The sequence below is a fragment of the Amblyomma mixtum genome, chromosome 2, assembly GCF_055824585.1.
Source record: "Amblyomma mixtum isolate Tamu chromosome 2, ASM5582458v1, whole genome shotgun sequence".
NCBI lineage: Eukaryota > Metazoa > Arthropoda > Arachnida > Ixodida > Ixodidae > Amblyomma > Amblyomma mixtum.
Genome location: NC_143013.1, coordinates 312,149,993 through 312,170,149, shown reverse-complemented (window position 1 = coordinate 312,170,149; position 20,157 = coordinate 312,149,993). Strand labels below are relative to the sequence as shown.

General features: G+C 48.1%; 1 protein-coding gene across 2 annotated transcripts in view; it reads right to left on the bottom strand.

The window, feature by feature from the left end:
- Nucleotides 1-20,157, bottom strand: part of LOC149364988 (scoloptoxin SSD14-like) — a 78,589-nt gene that overhangs the window by 14,648 nt on the left and 43,784 nt on the right. Inside the window, exon 1 of one of the 2 annotated variants that reach the window (XM_089575004.1) lies at nt 19,726-20,088. The exons of the other annotated variant lie outside the window; for it this stretch is intronic. Coding sequence (XP_089431130.1) covers nt 19,726-19,826 — 101 coding nt within the window. The 5' untranslated portion in view covers nt 19,827-20,088. Of the gene's footprint in view, nt 1-19,725; nt 20,089-20,157 lie in introns of those variants that run through there. 2 annotated transcript variants of the gene reach the window in all.

Below are 20,157 nucleotides of genomic sequence, written 5' to 3'. Positions count from 1 at the left end.
TCATAAATGAAAACACAGCTTGCAGTAGCTTGCAATATATTGCAAGCAACAAAATTACTATTTCAACATTCCCCCAGTCATCCAGGCAGACGGGGCAGCTCTTCATCCGGCCAGCATTCGAAAGGGCTCCGCTTAATTGGTGCCACATGCTAAACTATCCCCCAAGGCTTGAAAATTTTATATAACTTTCTCTCACACGTATCCAGACCTGAAGTAATTCCACCGAACCTCTGGCTACACTACTGTTACTTTTTGCTTTCTCACGATATGCCTCACTAAAAATGTAGAATGACAGTCCCTGCTAGGGCGCAACAACTGACCAAACAACACGGCTTATGGGCCAGCTATCCTGGCAGGTAGCGTGCGCATAGTGGGCAGTGCGTGCGTCGAGGTTGAACATGCGTGTGCTGTGTTTTTCGCAGCATAGCGAACAAATTTACTACAAAGCCACAGCCAGAGCTGCTCCATCAGCTGCCGATTAGCAACGCTGCTTACATAGCCACACTTGCTCATTTTTGAGCGGTCGGTTAGATAAGGTTAGAACAATGGGCAGCCAGGATGCCAAGCCATGCAGTACGCTCTCGCGATGAGATTAGCTGAAGCGAACGGCTACAGAATGATGGAAGGGGTCCTTCGGCGCCGCCGCAATCATCGAAGGGGGATATCTTAGTCTGAATGGCGCTCACGCCACTGTATTATATTCGAGCACATAGAGCCGTTAATGACACGTACTATTCGAAGAGCACGAGAAATCCAATCATATCGAGAGATTGTAGCAATCATTACAGCAGCGTAAGAAAATATACCCCAAAGACATATTTCAAGAGATATTTGGCACAGCTCAGAATTCAACAGCAGCATTACCTGCTGCTGGAAGCTCAGCGCAACTGTTGTGATTCTCAGCAGTATCTGTATAGTCTAGACAACAATTTCGACAGTTCAACCACCATTCTAACAGGCGTACACAGCAGCGTAACGACTGCCAATGCGCACGGCAGGACCTGCTTCAAACATGGTCGTCCGCAGGATGCCGTGTTGTCAACCGTCAGTTCTGGTTTGGTTTGGTTTTATGGGGTTTAACGTCCCAAAGCGACTCAGGCTATGAGGAACGCCGTTAATGAAGAGCTCTGGAAATTTCAGCCACGTGGGGTTCTTTTAATGAGCACTGACATCGCAGAGTACACGGCCTCTAGAATTTCACCTTTATCGAAATTCGACCGCCACGGCCAGGATCGAACCCGCATCTTTCGGGTCAGCAGCAGAGTGCCATAACCGCTGAGTCACTGTGGCGGCCCCTCAACCGTCAGTTCTAAAAACCGTAAGAAACGCCGGTAATATACACACAAGCAATATGGCCACCTTGGTAAAAGCTGTGCCAGTCCATTTCATTTTAATGCGACAGTGTTAAAGGAGCTCGTGAGGAGGAACAGCCAGCGTCATCGTCGTCTCATCGCGTTGTTAGTGCAGGAAAAACCAGCAAAAACAGTGCGAAAGCTTTCCACTGCTCACAGAGGCCACCAGGAGCATTGTGAACGAGTATGATGTCAGTCAAGATTAAAAGTAAATCAGAGCTATCAGAAGACTAGCCCTAGGCGTCCAATGCAAAAGCTCAAACGAGGCAGTACAGGGTGATATGAGCTGGGCATTGTTTGAAGCATGGGAAGCTCAGAGTAAAATATATGAAGAACACCTGAGGAAATTGGACGATAACAGACGGGCAGCTGAAGTAGCGTTGACTCACAATGGCGGAGAAGGAGTAGGAAACAAACCAGTAAGTATGCAGAACACAAGGACGGAGAAGGAGTGCATTAAACGACAGGTAAAAAATGTGAAAGGTAAAAAGTAGATTGATCCAATGGAAAAGAACCATAGTGTAGAACTATATCGATACTGGAAAAGGCAGATAAGGAAGGAATTGTTCTATGATAACTCAAGAGGCAGTGCCCTTTGATGCTAGGTGAGAGTTTTAGAATGCGTAGCTACAAAAAAAAATTATTGAAGATGACGTCTGTGTGTAGTCATTCCCTGTAAAAACAATTAACGCCTCATACTCGAATGTGATGGTGTCCATCCGGATGTCGATGCAGGCACTCTCACACTCTGAGGTCCTAGGGTTTACAGATAACAATGGTCATGTAAATAAATCTGCGGTAGAAGTTAGCAAAAAGCGTTTGGAAGATCGATTGCTCAAAGGCAGAGAGGTGACATAAGGTTAGAAGTGTAGGATTAAAAATGTATTTCAATGGCAGGCAAATTTTTAAACCAATCTATAACAGTTAAAAAAAAAGCCAAGCCTGGTAGCAAAGATCCAACTCCACGTAACCTGATTTGGGCCCCCGGTCACCAGGGGCTCCAAGGAAACGATCAGGCCGATCAGGCCGATCAGGCCGCCCGCGCACTCTCTCCCCGGGCTATCTCCCTGTCCTTGGAAGCCTACTCCCAATCAGACAATCAGGCCCTTACATTCAAACACATCACCGATTACTAGAAGGAGGAGCACCGGCGCTACCCGGCCCCTTGTAAGGGACTGGATCGCGCTGACGAGCGCCTCCTCATCAAAATTCTCACTAACACTGTACTGTGCCCGGCGGTACTTAACCATTTCAACACATCCTTTGACGGCACGTGCCAGTTCTGTGGGGAGGTGGCTGACACCTTCCACATGGTTTGGGCGTGTCAATCAAACCCATCTATTCCCCCCAACCCAAAACCCACCAGAGAGGACTGGGAGGCGGCCCTGCTCGGTTGTCAGGACCTAAAGACCCATCTGCTCCTCGGCGCGCCGCAAACTCGGCCAGTTAAGACACAGACTCAAATACAGCCCCTCCCATGTAAAGCTTCTGGCCTACAACACACTGATCAAATCTAGATTGCAGTACGCATGCGAGGTTTGGGACCCTTTCACTAAAAAAGACATTAGCAAACTTGAACGGATTCAAAGATCAGCAGTTCGCTTCATATATAACCGGTACCGTCGACATGACTCCCCATCTGAATTAATGAGAATCAACAACATCAAACCCGTAGAGTACTGGAGAAAGCTAGCAAGAAATAAATTCCTCTTTAAACTCTACCATTCTCAGTTTCGTCTTGACCCTTCATTGTATATGAAACCTTCAACAACTAGAGTAACAAGGCATTGCCATCCGCATAAATTATCTCCTTTGTTTGCCCGCACCAATAACTTTAAATATTCTTTCTTTCCTCGAACTATAGCAGAATGAAACAACCTACCCCCTCATGTTTTTGTATCCGAAAATGTGCTTTCCGCCATTGAACAAGTACTTGACCGTTAACTACTGTCTGTTGTTTGTTGCGACTTGTTTTATTTTCATGCTCCGTATCGCTTCTACTGAATTCTGCTGTTGGCGTCGTCTTCTGCTGGTTGTCGGAGTTCTCTGTATGTTTATCCCACTCCTGCTTGGGCCTTAACAGCCTGCAGTATTGTATAAATAAATAAATAAATAAATAAATAAATAAATAAATAAAAGGCCTTGGTTCACCGGACGCGGGCGGCGTTGCTTGCCAATGGGACCCCGGAATAGGGGCTCCACCTAGTATTGTTAGGGGAAAGGGCCAATAGGGCCTCCCCCAATCATTTCTCTGTAAAATTTATTGCACGATAAATGTTTTTCACCACCATCACCACCCCTTTTCAAAGGGGACGCCTCTATCTTTCATCATTCATCCTGCCACCGTTCGTCCTTGAGAATGCGGAGTCGAGCCTATTGCGCGCGGGGGGCCTCTAAAGGCGCATCTCCATGGGCCCATCTGAGGGGCACGAGCACAGCGCCTACGCCTACCAGCGTATGCCGGAGCCGGTCCGCGCATGCGCGAGGCACAGACGCGAGCTCGCGCTGGCGCTTGGCGAATATTAGTATTCATACAGGATCACTAGCGAACTACAGAATATCTGCCTATGTCAGATATATCTGCGCTACGCCGGAAGTGGCTCACTGGTTTGCGGTAGGTGTAACCAATCAGAGCACGCAGTTCTCTCAGCGTCCGGTACGGCCCTTCGCGCCGTTTTCTGAGCTTAACTGGGCGCCAGTACAAGCGACAGGAGGCGACAGGCCATCGAGTAGCGTATGTTTTCCGACGCTTGTCGCGGCGCGTAGGTTGGCTCTAAAATATTTGCATTGTGTAGAGTACAGGCCACCGAGCGTTCATGCCGGGCACAATACCTCAAAAGCGAACCGATAATTTACGATACAATTTTAAGTACTCCCGCCTCGCGGCGACCTGCGGTGCCGAGCTTTCGCCCGAGTCCGCGCGCATTGCGTCATGTATAGCGCTCTTTACGTCAGCAGCGGAATGCCATCATTGGTTCGCCGCGCCAGCGCCGTCGACGCCATACCAGTTTAGGAGGCGTTGGCTCCGCCCAATGGGGGACCGACATGAGGAGAGAGAAAGGCGCGAAGACGCGGAAATTCAAATTTTGACTACAAATAACTCAGTTTCCACAAAACGCATAGAAATTTTTGCTGGAGGATATTTGTGACGCTGCGTCCTTTAGCATCCTAGGCATGTTGCATCTTTGTTGAGACCCCCTTTCACAGCCCCTTTAAGAGCAGTGCGGAGTGATGGCACCTGCTCCCTAATGCCGAGAGGGCGTTATCGCGTTTTACTCTTCAGGTGGGGCTTAAAGGGCAACTCCGGCGATTTTTCGATGAGCATCGATTGAAATGAAATTTTAAGTATGTATTCTTTATGACAGTCTGATGCCTCATGTAAAATTTCGCATCTGAAACCGGCGTAGTTTTTCCGCAAGCGAATTTTGAATGCAAGCGCTCCTCGACGCGAGCGGCAACCACTGATCGAGCAACTTCTACAGGCTACCCTGTTCTGTGACGTCACTGGCGGGGCGGCGTGTCAAGCTGGTCGGGCGCGCGCTGGCGCTGGCAGTGCAGGGGAAAACTGAAAATTCGTTTTGAGGAAAGTAAATGACGCAGTAATGGGCACCCGAACCGAGACGTAAGGGAGGAGTGAAAGAAGAAAGGAAGAAAGAGGTCCGTAGTGGAGCTCTCCCGAATTATTTCGACCACCTGTGCAATTTCGCGCCATCTCAACGTGCCTGATGTGTTGTGTACGCCAGAGTGATGGGTCACGGCAACTTCTGTTGTGCTGTGGGGTGCACAAATTCTTGATCTGTGACAACGGGCGTGATCTAGCGTAGGTTTCCTAGCGATAAGAACCTTCGCGACAAGTTGGTGAGAGCTGTCCGCCGTGTAAACTGGTCTCCGAGGAAGCATTCCCGCTTGTGCTCAGAACATTTCGCGCCAGATTGCTATGAAGACAGCGTGTACTTCAAAGAGAGCTTTGGACTCGCTAAGGCTTCGTTCAACTGGCGCTTGAAGGCATATTCTGTGCCAACGTTATTCTAGTACAACCGTCTATAGCAGCGGCCAGCTGAACGAAGCGCGGCCGTCAAGAAGCGGTATGTTGGATTTTAGAACTGTAGTTGGCGTGAACTCACTTCCAATAGCTCGCCGTCGAGACAAAGCTTCGCAAAGAGAGGACTGTTGGTGATGCATGCCCCTGTAAGGACGTTGTGCACCGCGGCAAAGTTCCGGCAGCAGATTCTTTCGTCAGGCTGGGTCGGCCGGCGCTGGCCACACGAACAGCTGTCGGCGGGAGCATCTCATTAACTTTTGTTCTGACGACTCTGTCACAAATGCATGCACGAGAAATGACTCAAGTAATCACTTCTCCGAGTTCAGACCGCCTCCGTGCTGCAGGTGACGCGGCCTGTGGTGTGACTCGGCTGGCTCGGGCGGCGGTGGATCATACCTGAAAAGCGACTCGTCCAGTAAAAAATCGTCGAATGAGTCGTCTTCTAAAGACTCGCTGGTCTCGGAAAAGCTGTCCTCCGCGCTTTCAGTCATGTCGACAGCGCGGCTCAGGGTAGTTGTGATATCTTCGGGGACTTCACAGCGCGGCGAACCCGCTCGTGACGTCACAGTCAATATCGCACGGAGGCACCTCCTCGGTTTCGGTTTCGTGGTTTCGGTTTCGAGTTTTGCGTTTTTTGCTGTTTAAAAATTATTTTACGGTTGCTTTTGAAAACCTTCTATAGCACACATTACAGGAGGTTCTTAGGAACACAAAACAGCCATTAACTTAAAATGGCTGAAAAATCGCCGGAGTTGCCCTTTAAGCGTCTACCAAGTTGTTACAATAAGCGAACGGTGCGATTATACAAACACATTCACGTCAACAGAGCATATTCCGACTTCGCATAGCTTACGTGTGCATTGTTTTCGTAAACACGTTTTGTTAACACGTTTTGGCGGACTAGTTGGTTAAACATCTTGAATAAACGGCGCGAACGAAGACGAACACAAAAGACGTCCTTGTGTCGTCCGTATTCTTCATCTTTTGTGCTCGTCTTCGTTCGCGCTGTTTATTCAAGATGTTTTCGTGAGCTGTTTCCATATTCAGCATCGCTGCAACTGCCTGCTCATGCGCAAAAATAGGTCTCGCTTCTCTATATATCTCCCAAATTGTCTCTTAGTTTCCTTCCACTGGGCATTTTTCGTAAGCAGCGTCTGCGTTTATGCACGACTAATGTCCATTCAATAAAGTACACCAGCTGGAACCCAGCGTTCGCCCACTAGTCTGCGCTTCTCGCGTCCCCACCCCCTCCTCCCCTGTGTTTAATAAAGTGAGCCGCTATGCCCATCACGGATAGCAGGTGCAGCAGATTAGGAGTCACAGACGGACGACGACTCCCATTACGCGCGCACTATATCACAGCAATGCACGCATCGCCTGATAACAACACAGGGGAAAAGTGAGCGGCTGCTGAGCTTTGTCTTGCAGCGACTTTCGGTACACTCAATACCCAGGGGTGCCGCAAGTGAGAATACTCGATTTGCGACAAATCCGGACTGCCCGATAGAAGAAAAAAGAAAACGATAAGTGGCCAGGGCGGATAATCGTGTGCACGGGGATCAGCGATTTGATAACATTGGATAACGCACAAGTACATATGGGCCCCTGGAGAACAGGCTAACTGGAACAAAAAAAAAAGAAAAAGTAGAGTAATTCTTCCATTGGCGCTTCGGGGTAAAACAAAGGACTGATAGCACTTACATCTTCAGATATTTGAGTATGAGGCACTGGGACATTTGGAGGATGCACACTTGCAATCAAATATTCGCCTGCTTTTATGGGCATCATATATAAAACTATATCGTTAGGCTTGAATGCATGAGCGTGTGATATCGCGGATAATGACTTCGACGGCGCTTTAGGCATACTGAACGATGAAATAAATAAAATCCTCAGCAAAAATGATTGACGCGCGGCTCTCGGAACAAAGGCCTCGTACACTGTATGCGGCCTCACTTATCCTAACTCTTGATGACAGGCGAACTTGCACGTGAAGTTTGAGTGAGTCAGTGAAAAGCGAGCAAGTTTTCACAAATCCCGCTTGTTACAACAGCAGGTCACCACAAGAAATCATACAAGACCCCGACAACGTCGTTGCCAAAAGTGAGGAAAGTTATCCTCAATATGCAGACATTCAACATAGCAGTTATTAGCCAATGAAGTCGTCGAGCACGGCTCAAACTTCAGAGAAGTTTTGAAGGGGCCGCGCATGTCTGACTACACGACTTGCACGACTGGACATCGTACATCGTCAATTCGATATCAAATGTAGCAGTTTGGCCGATCCTGACACCTTACAATGTGATTTGAACCGGCGGAAACGCTTCTTTCCCGCCAAACCTAATTAAAACGAAATTATTCAGCTTCCAAAGCGAATTGGCTTTGGCATGATAAAGCACTACGTTGAGCAACACCTGCACTGAAACAGAACGAAGTCGATAAAACAATGACATCAAAAAAAGGCATTATAGGTTGGTGCGTCACGCGGAGCACTTTACGAGAAGTTACAATTAGGACGTCAGGCGCTCTCCACTTCTGCAGCTCGAAATACAGCTTTGCAGTAGGTCACATACATGCAACCTCATGCCGAATTCGTGTTTGCTTCTCTTTAGGTAGTAGTCCGTACGTAATTCCTTCTCTTAGTGTTGAACTCCCTTTCCTTTCGAAGCTCCTTAGCCATCGCCGAAAAACCTGAACTGGCACACATCCACTGCCATACGCCTCCTGCAACTACGTCATCAACCGAGCCAATCATGTTGACAAAGTCCTCTTCCCTAATTTTCAACAGTCACTGCACTGCGAGTTTGCTTTTGAGCGTATACAGCCGAACTTCGTTATAACGAAATAATGCATATAACGAAGGAATGACGATTACCCTTGAAAGCTCGGTCAACGCCGGCTACAACGAAGTAATCGTCGGGGCCTTTCAACTGCGTTATAACGAGGTTCAAATGTAGTTTTCAGTTTATCATGGCGTTTACGTAAACGACATGATAAACTGAAAACTACGTAAACGCGCTCTTTGCCTTCCTTCACTCGAGCTGCCCATTGTCTGCAGGCGGACAAAAAGGGACACGAGATGCTTATCCTGCTGCGATAGGAAGCGGGCTGCTTAGAGAGAACCATACTTAACTACACTCACGCGGATTTTAACATGACATACGTTCAGCTCACTCGGCTCATGTGACTTGGACTAACTAGCTGGTTAACTCACAGCAGCTAGGAGCTAATCGCAACATTAACAGATCGCTTGCCAACGTTACGGAAAATCGCGATATTAGACACAGCTGCCCGCAAAAATTATGTTAGCAATTGGAAACTCCTGGTTTACTGGGGTTTAGCGTCCAAAAGCGACTCGGACTATGAGAGACGCCGTAATGAAGGGCTCCGGAAATTTCGACCACCTGGGGTTCTTTACTGTGCACTGACATCGCACACTAAACGGGCCTCTAGAATTTCGCCTCAATCGAAATTCGACCGCCGCGGCCGGGATCGAACCCGCGTCTTTCGGGCCAGCAGCCGAGCGCCATAACCACTGAGCCACCGCGGCGGCCGCCAATTGGCAACTCCAACAACTCGAGCTGAGAGGGTGAAGCAGAGGAGGTAAAGCGCGGCCCAAACCTTCAGCGAAAGGCTCGATAAGAACGGGTTTGACATATTCCAGATAGAGCAGAGAGATATTGCGCTATTGTTTCACGCCAGACACATGACCACTGGACGCGTGCACGCCAAGTAACCTTCGCCGATTTCAAGGCACCCGATAAGCAACACCTAGGGGACAATCAACGCAGCCGAGCTGCCGATGTGTCGCCGCCAATATGGCCCAACCAGCGCGGGTTCGAAGCACCATTCTTGGGCCTCCTTAACAAAACGTACACTCGCGAAGACGACACTGTAAAGTGCATGACGTTCAAAGAGGGCAAAGCTTTCCAAGGGAGTGCCGGCATGCGTCATGACTGCCCATTCCAGCATAACTGAGCTTCTGCTCTACAAGACTTCTCACGGGACGGCGCAGTTTTCAGATGCTGTGAATATGCACATAAATTAACAGCAGCACAGCAGGCGGTAACCGAGCAGCGTTCAATGTTTTACGCACGCCGCAGTACCAGCCAAGTTTCATGGGTCGGAAAAAAAAAAAAAAAACACACGCAACCGTTACAAGCAGCGACCAAGCGGCCATGCATGGAGAACGGCTAACAGACTACCGTACCTCCTAAAAAAAAAAGAACAAAAAAAACTAGGGGGTCATTTAAGCTTCGCCTTTAACGGTATGATGCGACAGTCTTAATAGCTCTCTTCAGCCGTTTCTCTCCACGCAATCATAACAGTCATTACAACACAGTTTCCACATTCTTGCCTTTCAACTCTCAGTTTATGCACAATGTTACACCCTATTCCCCCCCCCCCCCCCCCCCCCCGCCTCTCATACCTCAGCCAAGTCAACGTGCCTGAGGGACTCGTGGCATGTGGTTCGAATACAGATTAAAATTTATGGAAAGTCTTCATAACGCACGGAAAATAAATTACTTTATGAAGTTAAACCGATTGAGACAAGCGCCGAATTTTAATTCACATCACAAATGCTTTTCAATTATGTCATTACAGACATACACGCATGACGACACTCGTGTGACGATAACGCCGCCGCGACGCCGCTTGGGAGACCGCGGGTTCTCCGCTAAATGGAAGTCTTAAAACTCTCGCGTTAAAAAAAAAGAATACACCAATACATAGTAGCCCTGTACGCGCGCACGAGTCAACCCTGCGCAGGAGACGATTGAAATTATACTTAAGGAAGTGGGAGGAGAGAGACTTCGAAAACGGTTTCCGAAAATTGTATTGGCTACAGAGTAGTTGTAGGAAAAGGTATGAAATTAGCTATAGCAATCTTCTGAATACATGCGGCTTGCCTTAGAGCTCAAAATTAGGTCAATAATTTGTCTAGTATCGTTTAATTCTGTCTTTTCTCCCAATAATGGACCTTTTTCTTAAAATCTCCTGGATGCAGAGTTCTGAAATTTTGCAAGATTAGAAGCGGTTATACACAACTGAGACCGAAATTACGCGATTTGAGCAAAATATAGATTTCTTGTTGTTTTTTTTCGGTGCGGTTTACCCATGAATGGTTTCTTTGTAGTCAAAAGTACAAATTGACTCAGGCTATAGATTCAACTTCCAGTCATGCAAAAGGTATTGCTTGAAATGTGGAAAATTTCGCTTGCTTACACTTTATAGTTCCACGGAAAACGGTACATAAACCTCCAAAAATGCTGTTTTGAGAAAAGTGCAAATAAAGCCCCTGAAAGCCCCCACTTTTCCGCTCGACATGACGACAAAAAGGATCAGAAAAGCACTTTAGAAGTTGCCGATACCCAAGTGTAGTACATTTATGAAACCTAAATGCTGTATATGGATAATCACAAAATCTAAAAACTGATCCTTGACAAAGCAAAGCTACCTCCCCTTAAATTGCCCACGCCCGGGCCTAACCTGACAGGCTTTATGATGCGGAAAATTTCCTAGAGATCGGTAAGCTTTAGGCATTGAAAGGCGGTGCGTCACAGAGCCAAGCAGTCTTCCCGCTTTTCGGGAGAGCAAAAAGCACATGCCTTAACCCGCACGACAAACACAACCGCCTCAAACGTCAAAACTAATGCTCCATGCGTATCGAGCACTAGTCGCACTTGTCGCTCCAGGTGTACAACGCCGAAAGTGAAAGTGCGATAGCAAAAAGAAAAAAGGACGGACGACTATAATCCAGACTGGCCATTTATGGAGGGAGCTAAATTACTCGTCTTATGTCGAACCATGAGGTGAACACCGACGAGCCCACAGAGCGGTTGAAAAATTTGCCGAATAGCCGGTTGATTAACACGTAAAAGCATGACACGATGCGTTTACTTTTAGGAAGTGCGCACTGGACTTCAAAAGAAACAAAAGCAGATCTGATAAGCATTTGCCCTAAAGTGGTGTGCAATAAATCTTCAGAGGTATCCAGTCGAAACTCGTTATAACTGAACACTTTATAACGAAATAATGCATATAACGAAAGAATGACGATTCCCCTTGGAAGCTCGAGCGGTCAACATGGGTTATAACGAAGCTACGGCTATAACGAAGTAATCACCGGGCCTCTTCGTCTTCGTTACGGTTGGTTTATGGTTTTGTGGTTTATGGGGTTTAACGTCCCAAAGCATGAGAGACGCCGTAGTGGAGGGCTCCGGAAATTTCGACCACCTGGGGTTCTTTAACGTGCACTGACATCGCACAGTACACGGGCCTCTAGAATTTCTCCTCCAAAGAAATTCGACCGCCGCGGCCGGGATCGAACCCGCGTCTTTCGGGTCAGCAGCCGAGCACCATAACCACTGAGCCACCGCGGCGGCTCGTCTTCGTTACATTGAGGTTCCACTGTTTATCTACAGCATGATGAATGAGTATCTGCTGCGCTGCCATGCACGGGGGAGATAAGTGCATACCACGCGCACCAGTGCACAAGCTCGCCGCGCCGCAGTTGAGGTCGAAAGAGGACTGGCGTACGCGAATGTTTGCATGTACCCGGAGGTGTACCACTGCAGCTAAAGAAGTGAACGATGGGAGTAAAGTCTGAGAAGGAGGCCGAGCTTATCAGGGACGCCAGGGACGGATAACAGCGACCTGTTAGTACTGGGCCGTTTTCAATTTCTAGAAGGTAATTTTTACTTCCTTTGTTGAAATGGACATGAAACGAGCGTATGAGATAAAAATGAAGAAAGAAGAGCCACAGCCAAGCAACAGATTACTGCGGCCAAAAGCGCAGCCCCGTCGTGCATGGTCATCGTCGGCTGCAGGGCAAAGACCTCTCCCATTCAGCTCCAATAAACCTTGTCCTGTGCCAGTTCCTGCACACACCTGGCTTCTTTTTGCCTGCACACTGCTATTTTTAGAGCTTTGTTTCGCTGCAAGTAAGTAGTGCTTCTGTTTGATGAATCCCCCCCCCCCCCCCCCCCTTTTTCATTTATGTAATACCCGCAAATACACTTAAGGTATCTGAAATAAAATTAAATCATCAGCCTGACTACGCCCACTCGAGGACAAAGGCCTCCCCCATATCAATCCAATTAACCCTGTCCTTTGCGGGGATGCAGTGGCCCCAGTTGGCAAACTTCTTAATCTCATCCGCCCACCTAACTTTCTGCCGCCCTCTGCTTCCCTTGGCTTCTCTTGGGATCTGCTCCGTTACCCTAAAACACCATCGGTTTGTTTTCGCATTAAATGCCCTGCCCAAGCCCATTAGTTCCTCTTGATTTCAACTAGGATGTCATTAACCCGACGTTTGTTCCCCCACCCACTCCCCCGCTTCCGGTCTCTCAAAGTTACATCTATCAATTTCCTGTGCACAGCCCGGACGTTGTCTGTAACTGAAGCTGAACCCTTTTCGTTAGCCCACATGTTTGTGCCCCATAGGTGAGTACCGGTAAGATATAGCTTTTTAAGGTGGAAGCCTTTAATGGCTCATACTGTCGTGACCAAGACGTGTTAGACAAATTTGCCCGCGTTTCAGATTGGTCGAAATGGTTGTGACGTCACTGCGTGCGAATTTTGACGGGTGTTCACCGAAATATGTCAGACAGCTACTGCGCAATTTCCTTTCCTCAAATACAATTTTCAACTGGTGTCCACTGAGATATGTGAGACAGTTACTGCGTAATTTCCTTTCCTCGAGTACAATTTTCATTTCCTTCATTACGGCCCCTCTTTCTCTTTCACTCAACTTACTCCCTTCCTGTACGGGGCGGTTCAGGTGTCCACCGAGATGACAGAATTGCAGCGCCATTTCCTTTCCTCAAAAAGCATTGCGTTCAAAGGGCAGCGCATCGTGCCGAACGGGTGGTGGCTTTCCGTGGACTCCCTGACAGCGCTAGAACACGCTGTCGCGTTCCACTCCTAAAGGCAAAGATTAAGCGTCATTAATTAGCAGTTATTTAATGCACCGATAGAATGTGAAGTGAACAATCGCGCAGCAAAATGCAGCACTCAGGCTTTTGCCTTTCACCACTTTAGCCGCTAAAGTTCGTCGTATTTTTTTTTTATTTATTGCCGTACTTCGACAAAACACTACAAAACCTAAAGGGACATTCACCAAATCTTGACGCCAGCAACCTTCAGATCTTCCTGGCAGGCCTTGTCAGGTTTAAAGGTCTCAACAGCCTCAAATTTTCCAGCCTGCGTAGTCAATCGGCAACATATGATCCTTCTCGATTACACATTGTAGCAGCTGTATATTTTAAGGCGAAAGCCTTTAGTGCCTTATACTGTCGTTAGCAGACGCGTCGGCAGCCGTGTCGACAGACGCGTCGGCAGGAGTGTCGACAGACGCGTCGGCAGCCATGTCGACAGACGCGCCGGCAGCCGTGTCGACAGACGCGTCGGCAGATTCGTCCGCCTTTCGGCGTCACTGCTTAAAAGGCTCAAGGTTCCAGCATGAATAAAGGCGCATCTAGTGAATGCATGGGCTTCATAAATAAAATAAAAGGAGTAAAGTCAAGAAAAGGAAAATAAAAAATAAAAATAAGGAACTAATCAAAAATAAAAACAAAATAAAAATATGTGAAAATAAAAATAAAAAACAATATTAAAAAGTAGCAAAAATAAATTAAAAAATATGAAAAATAAAAAAAAGTAAATAAAAACAAACAGTCGCCAGGAAACGCTTTCGCCTTGCAGCACTTTAGAGAACCAAAGTGCCCCCTGAATTTTTCTCTTGAGGGATATTGGTAAACTGCCATTCATGATCTGAGAGATCCATATGCGCTCAACCTCATTTTTATTCTTTCAGTTATTCTACGCTATGTCAGCGGGGTCGTGTCACCAAAACGTGTCCGCAGCAGTTGTGATGCTCTCAGAAGGAGTAACGTCAAACGAATGGTTGTGATCGATAGAAGACGGTGGAACGATGATGCGCAAACAAAAAATTGTCACTAAGATGATTAGTAAATTAATTACAGTCAATAATTAGAGTCAAAATGTCGAAATTGAATGTCGAAATAGCGTGGACGGCAAACAATAGCAGGGAATTGTAATGAGTAAAAAAATAAAAGTTCGAAATGGACTGAAATGTGTTTGGTGAATGAAATCCAAAGTAATCGATTTAGAATACTATCGATTTGGAGTAATTACTTAAAAGCAAAAGCAACAGAGGGTTGAATGGTTTGGACGGGTATATAGTAAGTGGACGGAAAAGCGATTAAGGTGTCGAACTTGAACAACGAAATGGGTAATTAATCGTCGACTGATAAAGCTAAATATCAGTAATTATTCAATTGATCGATAATCAAATGATCGATAATCAATCAATTCATCTTTAACCAATAAAGAGGCAAAGAGGCGACCAATGTCGAGGAGGCGTCATTGCTTTCGCATTCTCCCAAAGCGGGTCGCCGCAGTGATTGTGATCGCGATGCGGGGTCACTACCTGCCCTAATCAACGTAGCCCTAATCAACCTGCCCTAATCAAAGTATATGTATTCCCTTCCTACATCAGGCACCTCGCTACAGATTGTGGACTGCTGTTCCCTTCAGAGACTGTTATACATTACTTTTGTTTTCTGCATATTAATTCTTAGACCCACCTTCTGCTCTGCCTGTCTGTCATTGATCATGCGTTGTAGTTCATCCTCCGAGTGAATTAGCAAGGCAATGTCATCAGCGAATCGCAGGTTACTCAGGTATTCTCTATTAGCTCTTATCTCCAACTGTCGTAATCTATGAAGGTTATATACAGGGCTTGGTTACATTCTGCGTATTTCTTTATCACCTGACTGATATTGTGAATGTAGCCGTTACGAAAGCCTGCCTGATCATTTGGTCGATTGAAATCTAGGGTTGCCCTGAATATTAGTGATTACCTTAGCAAATACCTTGTAGGCAACAGACCAAGATTATCGGTCGGCAATTTTTCAAGTCCTTGACGCCTCCTTTCTTATGGATTAATACGACGCCAGCGTTCTTCCAAGCTTCCGGTACACTTGACGTCATAAGACATTGCTTATACAGGGTGGCTACTTTTTCTAGCACAATCTCCCCTCCCTCCAACAGATCTGCTGTTACCTGATCCTCATCAGCTGACTTACCCCTTTGCAATGCTCTAAGGTTTTCTTTACTTCTCTCGTTACTGGTGGGACGTCCCACTGATGTGCACTACTGCCTCTCTCATTAACGGTTTGGTTTGGTTTATGGGGTTTAACGTCCCAAAGCGACTAAGGCTATGAGAGACGCCGTAGTGAAGGGCTCCGGAAATTTCGACCACCTGGGGTTCTTTAACGTGCACTGACATCGCACAGTACACGGGCCTCTAGAATTTCTCCTCCAAAGAAATTCTAGCCGCCGCGGCCGGAATCGAACCCGCGTCTTTCGGGTCAGCAGCCGAGCACCATAACCGCTGAGCCACCGCGGCGGCTCTCTCATTAACGTCCGGACTACATTGGCTAGTGTATCGATTTGTGTAGAACTCGTCGGCTACTTTAAACTTATCCATATTGCTGACGACATTGTCTTCTCTCTTAATGCATACATCTGAGTTTTACCTATGCCTGGCTTCCTCTTCTCCGCTTTTAGGCTACCTCCGTTCGTTAGAGTATGCTCGATTCTCTCCATGTTAAGCTTCCTCATGTCGGTTATCTTGCGCTTATTGCTTATCTTTGACAGCTCTGCCAGTCTGTCTGAGGGGTTAGACTTTCATGCTTTCGTATTTCTTAGATCTGTCGTCTCCTAGAGAGCTTGCCGCGGCGTCCTGTGTAGCCATCCTACTGCCTACTTCTACTGCGTATTCCGTAATGACAGCTGTGAGGTAATCCTTTATACCTTTGAACATTTCGCCGCCCTCATTTAAAAACGAATATCTGTTCTGAAGTGATATCGTGATTTCCTATACTTTTCCTCCAACGGCTAACTCGTTGATGGGATTCCGCCACACTATTCTCTTCCGTCTCCGCTTCAAGTCAACGCTAATTCGAGACCTTGCCACCCTGTGGTCGCTACAACGCACCTTTTCGAGGACCTCCACATCCTGCACGATGCTAGGGTGAGCGTACAGTACGAAGTCAATTTCATTTTTAGTCGCACGATTGGGGCTCTTCCCCGTCCTCTTCCTGTTCTCCTGTTTGCGGAAGAATGTATTCATGATCCGTAAATTATTCCTCTCTGCGAACTACTAATAACTGCCCTCTTGCTATTCCTAGAGCCTACACCATAGTATACCCTCCTGCCTGGTCTCCAGCCTGCTTCTCGCCTGCCTTGGCATTGCAGTCGCCCATCAGTACAGTGTACTGCGTTGGTACTTCGCCCATTGCCGAATCCACGTCCTCATAGAAGCTTTCGACGGTCTACCCATCATGGCTGGTAGTAGGCGCGTAGGCCTGTACCGCGTTCAGATTGTATCTCTTATTAAGCTTCATTACGAAAACTGCCACCCTCTCGTAACACTATATAGAACTGCTCTATGCTGCCAGCTATGTCCACGAGGAAACCCACACCTAGTTCCCGTCTGTCCGCTAATCCACGATAGCACAGCACGTGCCCACCATTTAGCACTGTATATGCCTCACCTGTCCTCCTAACCAAAACCCTACGACATCCCATTGTGATGCACTGCGAACCACGCAACATGGCGACGAACTTAACGTACTTGTACTCTACATATTCCAAAGGGTGTACGGGGAAAACGCATGATGGACACAGCGTATCGCTGCTACAGAGCGTAAAGCGGAAAATACGATAAAAACAATTAGAACTTGTGGCTGGGCTAGTTGGTACATGGTTTTCCTGTCCACGCGTTGCCCTGTCCACCTTTCTCGTGTCCGTTTTATGTTGCGCCTTCTTACGACCAAAAAGCGTAACACACCGACGTGCTGCTTCTGTATTAATCTCGGCATTTCACAAACCCGCATATTCACATGCACGTAGATGCGTCTCTATATATCTGTGTGCGTGCCTAATAACGAATGTTCCGGCAACCTTACGACAACTAGGCCGCTTAATGAAAACCGCAGTGCACAGCTGACGACAATGATTACGCGGCGTACGATCACTGATGCGTATGTATCCAGCTTAGCCTCTTCGCCAAAGAGCGCGCGTATATAACGCGATGATTTCTCTTACACATTCCTAATAGTTGTGTACGCCTCGTGCTGAAGTCAAGGGTCGTCACGTGCAGTTTAAGGGCCCGAGCAACCCCCCCTTCCCCCCCCCCCCCTCCCCTCCCCTTTTTTTTAGTGAAGTACCGAGCTTGGAGGATGCCTGTAGGTGTTATCTGCAACAAGTATCAGCGTTACTGGTGAAGTGCAGAGACGGTTTAGATAACGTCATACAGATTAGATGTGCACAAGCATACCTATGCCGAAGTGCAACTCCTAGAACAAGCCTTTACCGAAGCGAATGTTCGAACGCAGTGCAAACCAAGTTGAACGTGCTCGCAGTGAATAACTGAAGCATTGAATAACCAAGGCCCTCGCAACAACATCCTCACTACGAGAGCTTCCCGAGCACCGACACGGCTTTTCACTCTTGCCTTATCTCGTTAATGCGTGCTTCCGTGACGCGCAGACGATAGGGCCAGCGGCAGGCGCGTCGATCATATCGTCACCCTTGCAGGCTTTGCAGCAAGAATTCGTACGATACCACGGGAAGCCGCCGTCGCCCAGGTGAACAACGAGAAAGTCACGTCAGATAGCGTTATCCGTCAGAACGCTGCAATCATCCGATTTTCCGAGCACGCCCCACGGAAAGGTGAAAAGAGCAATGGCGGTGTGATTCCACCCTTCGTCCTCCACACTCCACACTCGATCCTAATTCCGACCAACGTGCTTGCACTGCACATATACGGCGTGGAGAAACATAGGCGCAAGCCTCAGGCTCTTGGCGGGAAAAGAAAACCAAGTGAATTTCGCCTTCGGCAGCTGAAGCTCCCAAGCAAGCAGTACGTTCCGCTGTTTCAGAACTCGGGCTGCACTGCCACACCTGCCAGATTTAAAATTCTACATGAAATAACAAAAGCCTCCAAGCTATCAATTCGACAAATCTAATGTGACGGTGCTGTCGGTTATCGTGCACTGGGTGACCATTGCTGCGTAAGTCACCGCTGCTAATAGCAGAAAAATATCCCACATAAAGCGTTAAAAAATTCCGCTGCATGCCGCATTCTCCACGCTCCGCCGAGAGAAAAACCGCAGCACAAGTATCAAACAAAATGTGGAAGCTGAACGGAAAGGCGCCCCTCCGCGCAGCCGATTTCACGATACACGTACAGAGAACAGGAAAAAAAAAAGCACGAAATAAATTTTTTAAATGCCTGCAGCATGTGGCATCCGCGCACCTGTTACTCCGGCGCAACTTTATAGACAACCTTTCTTTTAGGACGAGCGGTGATGCACGTTAAACGTTTGGTTTGGTTTATGGGGTTTAACGTCCCAAAGCGACTAAGGCTATGAGAGACGCCGTAGTGGAGGGCTCCGGAAATTTCGACCACCTGGGGTTCTTTAACGTGCACTGACATCGCACAGTACACGGGCCTCTAGAATTTCTCCTCCAAAGAAATTCTAGCCGCCGCGGCCGGGATCGAACCCGCGTCTTTTGGGTCAGCAGCCGAGCACCATAGCCGCTGAGCCACCGCGGCGGCGCACGCTTAAACGTCAGACATCTCGCAGCACTGAGTTGCGGTTGACAGTCATGAAGGTCTCAATCGGCGAAAGGCATATATCGTAAGGCAATCACAATGAATCGGTAAACACACCGAGAGGACTTCTCAGGGAACCGCGGTATAGGACTCCTTAGCTCGCAGTCACCTTGAGGAACAAACGTGCACAGAAAAACTAGTAGCAGACTTCCCAAGAAGACAACTGTCGATACTCGATCCCTATGGCAACGTCTCAAGAAAGACCTCGCTCGAGATGCAGAGGCGAAGCATCAAACGCCGGGCCACACGGGAAGAACCGCAAGATAACCACGCCGAAGAGTGTTCGCGCCGAGACCCTTGAAAGACTCACCGAAACAGCGCGGTGATAACGTCGAGGCGCACGTGAGAGCACGGTCAAGAGAACGGTCCACCATACAGGTGGCATCGCCTGGACCGCAGGGACATGATGCTAAAAGACTGTAGACGCTTGCTGTAATTATCAGTTTACAGCTCTTGAATAAGTCCTGTTCTGTTTAAAATTCCTGGAAAAACAATACTGAAAAACTACAATGTGCGCATTTAGCGAAAAAAAAAAAAACTCTACAGAAACAACGCTTTCGAGCACTTAGGTCTCTACCGTAGGGAAAAGGGAGGAAATTGACGCGGGGACCGAAACTCACTTGGGCTCGGACAGGTCTTCGGCGAGACCCTTGGGGCCGTCGACGGTGCCGTAGCCGCCGTTGGACGGGCCCCGGTTCAGGAGCTTTGTCTTCTCGCTCATGGTTCCAGTACAACAGCAGGGAGCCCGAGCACCACCGCACGAGCGAGTCACTCCCCCCGACGGTCGGACGCAACCACGGCAGGCAGAGCGAGCGAGAGAGCGCGCGCGGAACCGCAAGCAGCACGACAGCAGCGCGGCACGGCGAGCTCACGGAGGGCCGTCCAGTGCGCGCGGTCAGTCCTAATCTGGCGTCGCTGCCACCGAACGCAGATAAGGCACGCTTTTGGCCGCCGCCTCCGCGAGGGACCTCGCATCTATCGGGCAGACAAGATCGAGTGGCAGCGTCGAACAATCGAGGGGGAAAGCGCGGATATTTTCGCGCATGGCGCTG